The 11,644-nt window shown below is 50.6% G+C and overlaps 1 protein-coding gene across 1 annotated transcript in view; it reads right to left on the bottom strand.

Moving 5' to 3' along the window:
• Positions 1–2,025: 2,025 nt before the first annotated feature.
• LOC104281452 (inositol hexakisphosphate and diphosphoinositol-pentakisphosphate kinase 1-like) overlaps positions 2,026–11,644 on the bottom strand; it is a gene marked incomplete at its 5' end in the record, with an annotated part of 22,531 nt that continues 12,912 nt past the window's right edge. Inside the window, 4 exons of the mRNA XM_009879448.1 lie at positions 2,026–2,720; positions 3,898–4,011; positions 4,449–4,586; positions 11,354–11,533. Coding sequence (XP_009877750.1) covers positions 2,026–2,720; positions 3,898–4,011; positions 4,449–4,586; positions 11,354–11,533 — 1,127 coding nt within the window. The remainder of the gene's footprint in view (positions 2,721–3,897; positions 4,012–4,448; positions 4,587–11,353; positions 11,534–11,644) is intronic.

Raw genomic sequence — 11,644 nt, 5'->3', positions numbered from 1 at the left:
ATTGCAGGAGGGCGTCCGGCACCCAGACACCCCCCCGGCCACCTCCTTGCAGTGTGGGGGAAGCAGACAGGCAGGAGACATGCTGGGAATTTGTACCCAGTAAAGCCACCCCAGCAGCAGGCTCTGGGGCCCTAGAAGCTCCCAGCTGCGTGGAGGTGAGCACCTGAAAGCCCGTCCCTCACCCCACAAGTCCCTGCTCTGTGACCTGCTCGTGTCACCGCGGAAGGAGCTGTGTCCCTCTCAGCAGAGACAGCTCGGGGCAGGGGTGCTGAGCCTGTTAGGGCAACCACCCGGCCCACGTCTGGGCCATGGTCTCTGCTCTATGGGCACGGAGGTGAGCACTGTCCCCCCGACCATAAATCCCAAATCCTGTCAGAAGACCCCCCTCTGTGTTTGGCAGGGACCCTGCTGCGGGAGCCGTGGTGCGGGCACGGCCTGCTCTGCCACTCGCGTCCCCACAACCATCTCTCCAGGCACGGGCTCGCAGAGCAGAGCGGGCTGGCAGCGCCTGGGCAAGAGGAGCGCCAGGCACGTGAGGCAGGTGTACGACCGCTGCATTTCAAGCACAAGTAAACGCGACCTTTCTTAAACACCCAAACTAGCAGCTAGGGATTATCAGGGGTGCAGGGTAGGATACAGTTCCCAGCATATGCCTGGCGCTGACGAGAGGGTGCGGACCAAGAGAAAGCAGCCAAACGTGCTGCCCCAATGTCTTCGTTCTACCGCAAACCACCCTGGGACCTTTTCCCCAGTACGGTGTCTGGCCTTCTTAGGTGATGCCTCTGGCCTGTGCACTCACTTCAGTTGTGACTTCAGGCACAGCTCTTCTTCCAGGACGGTAGAGAACGAGCAGGGCTTGCTGTCCCGAGCGCCTGCAAGCTGTGGCACACACACACGCTGCTGTGCAAGGCCACATCAGAGTCAGAGAGACGCCGGACCCACAGCATAGGTTTACTGTGAACACACATCATGACAACACAGTGTGGAGATCTTTGGGCACAGCTTCACAAAAACACCGATCCTAACTACAGACAAACACGCAGACTTGTCCATAAATACAGGAGGCGCAGGAGACGCGGTCCTGGCCGGCACTCAGGATGCGGCAGGGACACCCGTGTCAATCTTGCCCTCGGGTTTGTGCTCACAAGTCAGTTACATAAATATGTATTAAATACTTTTCATTTCATATATAATAAAGATTTTTCCTTACTGGTTTCTAATAATCCTGATTTGTTCAAATAGCAGTTTCTTTTAATTTCTGTCACCAAGACTTCAGAGCTGTACCCTGCCTGATGCTTGGGGACTAGAAAAAAAACACCCGTGTGTGTCCTCCCTGCCCACCTCTCTCAGGCTGGATCCCCAAGCTCCTGCCTGCCTGCCCCAGCCCAGCAGGAAAACATCCCAGTCCATGCCAAAGAGACGTTTTCTTGAAGGTGGCAGCCTTGACCATGATGCCCTCATCACTCTCCTTCCCACACTCATTCAGAATGCTTTCTCCTTCTCCCAGTCTTCCTGCCATGAACTCTCTGGACCTGTTTTTGGTGGTCAGTGGTGGGACTTGAGAGAGGAAGAAGGAAGGAACAGAGAGGAGGTTGGTGGTTGTCATGGATCTGATGACTTTGGGCCCAGAATGCCTTTGAAGGCTATGGGCCAAAAAAAAATCTCAAGGAAGCATCTGTCCCCTTTGGACTTACTACCCCAAAAGCCTTGGCTGTACCAGTCCTCTGACTCTGCTGTCCCAGCGAGCACACAGCCCTTGGGACAGCAATGCAGCCCCATGGCTCCATGGAGGTGCCACACCAGTACCAAGACCACATTTGTTCTTCATTTAACAAAGCAGATGGGGCCGAATGGCAAAGAGCTGGCTTGTGGAGAAGCAGAGCTGACTCTTCCACACCCCAGAGTCCTGTGGCCTTGGGACATGGCTTGTTCTGCACTGTGGACAGCCAGCTGCAGGAGGTGCTGTGCAGGAAGCTGGGCTGCTTCCAGGCTAGAAGCGTTTGCAGTGTGCTGCCCAGTGAGCCACTAATTCTGTTGACCCTCTGGACACAGTGGCTGCAGCTCCTCCACACTTTTCTCAGGAGGCAATGGCTGCACCCGGCACGGGCGACCCAACAGAAGCTGGCCTGGCAGAGCATTGTCCCCCAGCAGCTCTTTGCCCAGATGCTCTGGGTCCAACACCTCTCCCAGCAGCTCCTCTTTGCAGGACACCAAGATCTCCTTGGAGAGCCCTGACTGATCCAGGCCAGTCATTTCCCCCATATATCCGTCACCCGGCTTCTCTCTCTGCCCAGCCAGCCTTATATCAGACCCTGCACCACACCCTGGGTTCCCTGTGTTACTTGGTTCTAGCATTTCCCCAGATGATTCTTCTTCATCCAGCTCCACCATGCTCTTCTCCTCTGGGTTAGAGTCCTCCTCCACCAGCTGCTTCTTGCCGGGCTCCAGGCTGTTGTCTGGCTCCGGGCCCTTATTCCAGGTCAGGGCGTCCAGGGCCCTTGGCTCTGCCACCGACAACCCCGACGTCCCCACCTCCACATCGAGGCGTCTGTCTGGTGGCTCCCCCTCTTCTTGCTCAGGGGACTGGCTAGTCAGCTGCTCCTCGCTTTTGGGGGGACTGATGGACAGTTTCTCAGTGAAGCTGAAACGAGCACAGTTGTCCACAGAGGTTGGGGAGGATGGGCCTGCACTGGAGACAGTACTGGAAGGGCCACTGCTGTCTGCAAAGAGGAAGAAAAATCTTAAACATTTGGCTGATATTTCCCCACCCCAAAGTCTGGGCAGACTCAAGCTCTCACAGTCCCACAGTTGTGCAGCTAATTGGTGAGGGCTGTCTACGTGCCATGCAACCTGGCAGGGACTTGCAGCTGATCTTGAGTGTGCTTCTGGCAGCTCAGCTGGTGAAAACCCAAGCACAAGCACCACAGTTACATCTTGTCACACAGGGCTCTGCTGGCATACAGCCGAGAGTGGATTCTGCTGTCATTAGAGCTTCAACTTTGCTCTTCTTGGTTCCTGACTCACACAGTTCCTTAGTGTTGAGCTAGAGCCACCACTGGAAGAAGAAATATTGCTTCTCCACTAATGCTTGTTTTTTGCCTACACCGTACAATGAAGAAAACTAGAGAATAGATCTAGATTATATCTAATCCAATGAAGGGGGAGGATTAAACAACTGCTTTCAGTGAGATAGGTTCTCTGACCTTGCTGCCCAAAGAAAGACACACTGTTCCTGGCACAAGAAGCACACAGCCAGGAGAAGGGTAGGACTGCTCTTTCACAGGAAACCTTGACTTGTGTTATTAAGGCACTTGCTGTGCGACTGTTGACTAGCCCTTTCCCCATCAAATTCCAGTCCGATTTGTGAAGGGGACTAAGAACAGTCACCAGCTCTGCAGAGAGCGTGACAAGGGAAGGCCAGGGGCTGCAGAAAACCCCTAAATGAGGAAATAAATGATTGGCTGTCCTGTATAGAGCTCTGGACAAGGCATGTACATGGCTTATTAAAAAAAGAAAGTGTTTCCACGTGCCAGCACTGATTCGGCCACGTGTGACGAAAAATCACAAAACTTGAGATGAAGTACATTCATGCCCTCCTTGCCCTAGGGCAGAAAGCAGAGGATAACTGGAGAGAGAGCATCCATCCAATAGTGGATAGCCCCATGATAAATGATACTACGGAGAGTCCCTTTTTGCACTTTTCTGTGGAAACTTTTTCACATGGCACATGATTACTTTCCCTATTAGCTATTTCCCTTTTCTGTTTATGTTCAAGGGCAGCACATAGAAAACCTGGGCACAAATACTTGGCTTCCACTGTTTGGCATCCCCTTCCCCTTCCCCTTCCCTTCCCTTCCCCACCACGTTCACCCCTGATCAAGGAGGGAGCACACTCACACCAAGGGGGTTTATCCGAACGCTGGCGCAACGGCAAAGAGGATGATGACAGGATTCGCTGGGACATAAAAGGGTCTCCTGGTATCTGGCTGCCAATCATTGAATCAAACAAAGCTTCAAGACAAAAAGAAATACACAGATCAGTAATATTCAGACAGACATAAAGGACTGGCTTGCAGCCCAGCATCCATGAGCAGGCACTCCAGGAAGGGCTCAAGAACAGTGCAAATTCAGAGCCACGCCTGTCCATCGGCTCCTAGGAATCTGAGGCTAAAATTTCCCAAGCTGCAATTTGTATCCCTGACACCGGTTTTTATCAGCTACATACAGACCTGACCCATTACTTGTCTCTCAAGTAAGTGGCCTAGGATGGCTCTGAGCTGGATCCCACAGATCACTCCTGGTGCAGAACGCCCTGGAACAGGTTTCAGAGACTGTGCTCATTGCCAGTCCTGGCAGGCTGATCTGTCCCGATAATGTAAAAGACCAGAATTTCTCCTTGCCTCAACTCTGTTCTGGCTTACCCAGAGACAAGCCCACCTCTCCAGTACCTGCAGTAGACTGGACATGCGATTCGCTGCAACTCCTGCACACAGCTGTCAGGAACTCGTTGACCTGTCGCAAAGAGAGGGAGTTGTGCAGGGTCTCCAGGGGATAAATGGTGGGAACCATGGAACAGCCTTCAAAACCTGGAAAGAAACCGAATCAGAAAATGATTAGAGCAAACAGCAACCTAAATTCATGCAGGACTCGTAGCTGAAGGAGCTGGGCAGTCTGGGAATCAAACCACAGGCATACTCTGGCCTAAGGCCGCCTCTTCTAGGTCAAGAAAATCACCACTAGGCAGTCACATGCAATAACAGACCTGAAAGCAAGCATCCAGGCACACGCAGAAGGAGGGGAAGGGGGAGGAAACGTGTCCAGCAGCAGCCGTGTTTGCTGCAAAGCCCGTGACCCTTTTGCTAAAATCTATGGTTATGATGGAGAACTTGGCACAGTGCCCACACTTTACAGGAGCTAAACAGAATGAGTGAAGGCAACGGAAACAGTTTGAATTATTTGTCCCCTTCACAAGACTCCATTGCCAGCAAACCCAGAATTAGTAGAAATTGGTTTCTCGACATTTAACATACACTTGCTCAGAGCTAAGCAGCATCACAACCATTCAATATAAGTTCTTTGCTACGCAAGCCAGCAGAGTATTATGGCCAAGCATCTTCCTCCTTATCCTAACTTCTTGCAATGCTTTGGGGAGCGAAGCCAACCCAAAACTGTCAGAGAAGCAAGAAAGAAACAAGTGGGTTTCTGAGCATATGGGAATGAGGCCGCCTCCTGCTCTGCACGTCTTCAGTTCTTAAGCCTTAAAGCCTTGAACTTCTTAAGCTCAGGCTTCCCATTCTGTGACTCCCTACTTCCCTCTGAGGAGCTCAAAAAGACCATGGGAAGGAACTCGGTTTGGTCCGACAGGGAAGGAAAATTACTTTGAAATGTAAGAAGTACGGCAGCTCTTGATGCACTCCTGTGTCAGGATTGCTGCCCAGCACACTGGCAGGCGAAAATTGACTCCCGCAGCTTGACAGCACCTAAAGAGAAGACCTAGAGCCCCTGGATTATCTGCTAAGCGTGGCCATTGTTCCAGCCCCCTCCAGGACGGTCTCTGCTCCAATCTGCTTGCCTAATGCAGCTCTGGAAGAGGCAAGGAGCATGAGCCAGATGATGGTATTTAGAGTGATTCCACACACATTGTGAGGAGGCTGCAGATCAGACCATCCCCAGTTTGCGGTGCTGCAGGGCCGTTCACTGCCATAACAGCTACTGGAGATAAAGAACCTTTCAGTCAGTTCCGAGAGGTCACCTATGCCACAACGGGCCTACAAACGTTAGTTCAAGACATGAAGGGTAACAGATCCTTGGCTAGGATGAAGGAATGTAAGACACAGGAAAAATACCATAATCTTCTGTCCCTGAAGTCCTTAGAGGGGAAGAGTGAATAAGGAAGAGCCTTTGTTCATCATTTTCTCATAGGCATTCTGGGAGACAGAGCTAAAGGAAAAGGGTGAGGGCAAGACTTAACAAACAGCCACGTGCAGGTGGTCGTGGAGCAGCACAGCATGAGGCTAACAGCGTTTCACAACAGAACCTGGTGTAAGAGGGGCCACAGCTGGTTCAGCTATCAGGATCTCGAAAGAAAGAAGGAAGAAGTTTGAATATAGCACAGGGCAAGGCAGTGTAGTTACAAGATACACCAGAGGCACTGCTGGGGATCTCAGTGCGTGGGCACTGCTCTGATAAAAAGTGGAAATGAAAGGTCCAGGGCTGAAGGCAACGTGTGAGCCAGACAATGCTTCTGCCGTACACGATACACCTCACAGGCCTGCTCACGCTGCTCTGCTCAGCACTGGGCCACTTAACCGGTCTCAAGCAAGTAAAGAAAAAGGCAAAAGTTTCCCTTCTCGAGGTGAAGCACGACTATTTTCAAGGAATCCCCCTCACTTGTGTACGGCAGCCCACTCCTGTGCACTCCTCCCTCGACCTGCTGAGCTGCCGGGGAGAGGCCAACAATGGCAGTTTCACGCCACCACTGCAGAGCCAAAGCAGAAGTCACTCCTGCAGACTCTCACCACTGCTGCACCACGCATACTCAGCAAAGAACCAAAATCTTTGGGAAGAGACAACAAAAATAAAGCACGAGTGCAAACCACAGAACCTCTCCAGCCCAACAGTCCCCCCGTGCTGACAGCTCAGCTACTGCTGATGCTTCCCAAAACTCTTTTCCTGGGGTCTGCTGGGTGGGAGTCTGTGATGTGGACAACAGCACAAGAAATTGGATTGAATTCCATTCATTTTACAATAAAGTCAAACAGCAGCCCACAGAGAAACAAGTTTCACTTTTCATTTCACCCAGGTTTGACTACACGGGCTGCATTACGGATGCAGAGAGCAATCTGCTTTCTCCAGAGCTAGGCCTGCCCTGCAGGGAGAGGCACATGGCAGTGGTCTGCAGACAACAGTAGCTAAAAATGAAGCCTGAAGTCAACTGCAATCTTCTCCGGGCAAGGGGCACAGTGTGGGTACGTCTCCAAAATTTTTGTTCAGTAAAATGGGAAGAAACCATCTATTAAGACAAAGACAACAAGATTTAGTTATGGGAAAAACCTTAAGATATACAAGGGAGAGGAATCTGATGAGCATGTATTACTTTGGGTGTCCGAGTGTGACGTGGAGGATCAGCTACAGGCGAGTCTCCACTCTGACTCAATAATGCAGCAGCAACCCAACACAGCAGCAGAGAGTGGCACTGTCTGAAGAGCCATTCTGCAGCTGAGAGCACCACAGCTACAAGCCATGTAGAGGATTCTGAGTCCTGTTTTGACTCTCCCAGGCACGCTGATGCTAAAGCTGAGGGCACACCCCTGTTACAGCTGAGTTAACCATGTCCCATTTTGAGCTCTTCTTCCCAGAACTTCACATTCTTGGCACGTGCACACTGTCAGAGTCTACTCAGCATCTTCATGGTTTATGAAGAAGTCTTCCAAATATTCAAAGAGGGAGTGACTCTTCCCTTAGACTGTTTCATAGCTCATAGTACCAACACACAACACTTGACAATAACACCAAGAAGGTGATTTGGGTATAAGGACCCACTTGCAAGGACGACAGAGTCATAACGGTTGGAAGAGACGTTCATCACGTCCAACCATTCGATCATCTAGCACGTTACACCACATAAAGTAAGCGGAGATCTGCACTTGTCTCACATCTTCCGTCTAAACCAGACAACCCCTGATTTCTAGGAGACTCGAGCAGGCAGTAGGAACACACAGATACAACCCTTGTGAACAGCTGCCTCTTAGCAGGTGACTTACAGAAAGAGTCAAGAAGCACCACCTGTTACCTACTACACAGTGATGAATTCTGAAATAGCAAACACCTACTTTATGACTATGTGGCTTGAATGCCAAGCAAGAACATGACAGATCTCCGAGTGACCCCTATATGCTGTGTTACCCTACCGCTCTTTCACTGCAGATGTAACAGGTGCTTTCACCTATTTAGCTCTATTTCCTTCAGTCACCCTCAGTCTGAGAGAAAATTCAACCGAAGGTGTTAGCAGCAGAACTAAAATGTGGAGATTTTTGCACTGGGAAAAGGGAAGAACAAGGGAGAAAGCAAGACCTTGAATTCATTTGCATCTTCTGGATTACTGCAGGAGATGTCCTAGTCTAAAACCTCAAGAGGAAATTAATACCATTTCATTAAGAGGAAACATCTAATCTGAATCAGGTAACACAAACTTTCCTAAATTCTGTGTATGTGCCAGAAAGACAAGAAGAAAGCTTAAGGTGTAATATGTGTTGGGAAAAGTTGAGCTTATTCAGAACATGTGCCCGCCTCGAATGGAATCAGTGTGATTATCCCTCAAAGCTGGTAATTCAGCAGACTTCCTGGCCAGTAGGCATGACAAAGGAGCAGCTTTTAAGCAGTCGTGTTCCTCAGCTTCACTGAGATTTAGCTGAGCTCCCAAATATGGCAAGCTTCTCTGCGAGCAGAGTGGGCTCCTTAAAAGAGAGAAGGGACTTGCTGCTGCAGCAGGCTGACAAGCAGAGAGCAGCCAAACCACTGTCAGCCAACAGACACAGACAGAGGCCAGCGAATACTCGGGTGAGAAGTCCTTCTGGTCCAAAGTGATCCTTTTGGCCTATTGGGCTTTTTTGCCTGAGAGTTCTGATCGTTACTACACACAGTTTGATTAGCCAAAGTTGCCAAGTTACTGCCCAGCTCTCCAGCTGCGACCTCTGCATTAGAGTGGAGAGCATGTCTGCTCCTTTCTAACAGAAGAGATCCTGAAAGCAACGGGCAGACCAGGAGCAGGTGGCCCGGCCCCAAGAGGTCTGTTCACCAGAGGTCTGTGTGCCAGCTCTTCTGGGCTAAAGAAGTACTTGCCCAGTCTCAGCACAGATTCTGAGGGCCATGGGAGAAAGCACACCCAGCAAGTTCCTCTCGAACACGCTTGGTCATTCCAGCCTTATTTTTTTGGGAGAACTCTGATGCACCACACGTGCATGTGGCCTAAATGTATCTATATACATAGGTGGCATATGTGTATTTGCATGTGTTTATATATGCATACACAATATGCACATGAACTAGGATTTTTGCTAACCAGCCTTTCTAAATTTAAGCCTGTACAGTTAGCCTGAAGGTCTATCCTAGTTCAGCACCCTTGTGCCCACCGTGCCAGAAGTGGCTACGAATGAAGGGCACAAGACTAAACAGCACGCAGGGACTCCTGGCGCAAGCAGCACCCCACCTCCAGTGACCCGTGGCTCAGAACTGCTCCGAACCTGGTGTCTCTTCCATATTCTTCAGTCTCCCCTTGAGCCCCTAACACCCCCATGTACCATGGTGAGGAGTTCCACTCCGCACGGAAAAAATCACTTCTGTCTGAAGTTACTTCTCCTTGCCCCATCAGAACCCTCCTGGCTCCTGCAGTGGAACAGAGAGCGAACTGCAGACCCCTGCCACCAGTCTCCACGCCACTCCCAACACTAATTTTCTATTGTCCCAAGCGGAGATGGTCATATCAGAGCTCACCATTTCATCTGTGAATTTGGGGCTGTTTCCCCCTGTTATTTACACTGAACATCACCTGCTGTTTAGCTGCCTGCTCATTATCACAGGGCCACACTTTCTTCACAGCTCACCTTTGGCTTCCGTACTGCTGCAATTCATGACCAGCATGAACTTACTTCACACTTTTTCCCAGCTGTGACAACACAGATAAGCACAGGTTCTCAGACCAATTACTTCAGGGCTCCACCACTGATCTTTCCAGCTACGGATGCTGAATGCATACTTTTAACTCTCTGATTCTATCTTCTAACTCATGTTTTCTTTGTGTGGACAGAAGTACAGTTGAAAGCCAAGAAGGAGAGGATAGCAGTACATAGTTTTCACAAGGGGAGGAAGTTGAGCTGTCAGCTAGAGACCGGAGAAACATCAGCTTTTTTTTAGCAGGAATCCCAAACATGCTAATTTTAACTGTGGGCTTGGGGACAGATCGAGCAAACAGCAAGAAAGAGCTCACTGACTGCAGAGATCTGACTTCCACACAGGAGGGCTGCTATGCAGAAGTACTTGGCTCGGGGCAGGCTGCGCAGCCCAGCAGCGTGCTGCAATATTTGGTGTATCACTGCCCAAAGCACCGAGTTCGCTTCCTCTCCCTGCCGGAGCTCACAAGAGGTGGCTGAGATCTGCAGCAGGGGAAGCTCAGCTTTGGCTTTGAACAGTCTGCTGCGTTCCAGCATCTCCTCCCTTGAAGCAATTTTGCTCCTCTTTAGTATTTGTTGCTAGGAGACCAAGGATTGTCCTAATTATATATGAAAAGCAACTGCCATCTCCAAACTGCCTACTTCACGTAAAGGGCCATATCGAGAAAAAACAGACTGTTTAAAAAGGGGAGCCTGTTTCCAGGCTCTGAAAAACCTTGATCTTATTGCTTCACTACGTAACAAGTCACAGTGTCCCTGCCCTTTCCACCTCTGGGTCTCATGAAAAAGGAGGTCCATGCATCACACCACACAGCTCAGCAAGCCACATGCGCCAAGCATGGTTTATGATGCAAGGCAAACATTAAAACCCAGCCCTAGCTAGCTGCCCCTCTCAGAGACGAATCTTTCTACTTGCCCTGGAAGCACTGAGACCTCAACACACGAGACCTCCCCTCAGCGCTAGAGGCTGAAAAATACCAGGGCAACAGTAGCAAGCTTTGGTTCGTAACATCTAGATTCAATGCAGAAATCGCCTACCTCTTCACACCAGACGCGTGCGCTGCAAAAGTCCGAAGGGGCAGAAGAGATGCCATGCAATGCGGCCACACAGAAGCTCAGGTTTTTTACCCTTTCCTAACTTGGTCTCTCTAGAAACAACACAATAGGCACTCAGCTCCCTAAAATTTCCACAGCAAGTTCACTCTGCACGTGATCGGCTGCAGTGTCTCCTTTATTTTCTTTCCTCCCATACTCTTCCTGTTCACTCTGGTTCCTCCACTAAGAAGAGGACACCTCGCAGCACTCTCCTGAGACCCGCACAGGTGTTTTGTGTCAGCAAGGCACCACACCGGTAGGAGCTTGTCATCTAACCTGAAGGGAACATAAAGAGCTTACCCTAGCTAACGGAAGGAGGCAATGACCAATTGCCAAAGACGGAAGGAGCACAGTTAGAGCCACAGGAAGAGCACTGGCTCTGTGCAGAAAGGCTACTGCCCAAGGCTCCAAAATTGCTGGGTGCAACAGCCCACGCAGCTTGCTGCAGCAGCAGCCCAGAGATTTAAGGGATGCGGTGAGGGAAACGCTTTCCTTTTTCAGAAGCAAAGCATACTTTGCATTCTCAAGCAGACAGGGGTCCCTGCTCAGCTACAAGAGCACGGGACCAAGGCAGCTGCAGCGTGCAGTACCGTAAAGACACTCCAAGTCATCCTGCCCTGAGATCAGCCAGCTCCTGAAGAGGCGCAGGTGGTAGGAGCAGTGCTGGAGGTGATGGGCTAGAGTGGCATCCAGGGAGATGTTCCGGCTCGTGGCATAGTCAGAGGAAAAACGGCGCAGCAACTGGGCAACGTGCTGGTGCTCAAACGCATCTGGAGGAAAGGGGGCCACAGAGAGTGAGAGGAGAGGGGCAGGCACAGCGGGGGACAGAGCAGCTGTGGAGATCTGGGGACTGAGCTGCTGGGCGGGGAAGAACTACAGAA

The sequence above is a fragment of the Apaloderma vittatum genome, unplaced genomic scaffold (assembly GCF_000703405.1).
Source record: "Apaloderma vittatum isolate BGI_N311 unplaced genomic scaffold, ASM70340v1 scaffold19582, whole genome shotgun sequence".
NCBI lineage: Eukaryota > Metazoa > Chordata > Aves > Trogoniformes > Trogonidae > Apaloderma > Apaloderma vittatum.
This window is presented reverse-complemented; position numbering and strand designations above follow the sequence as displayed.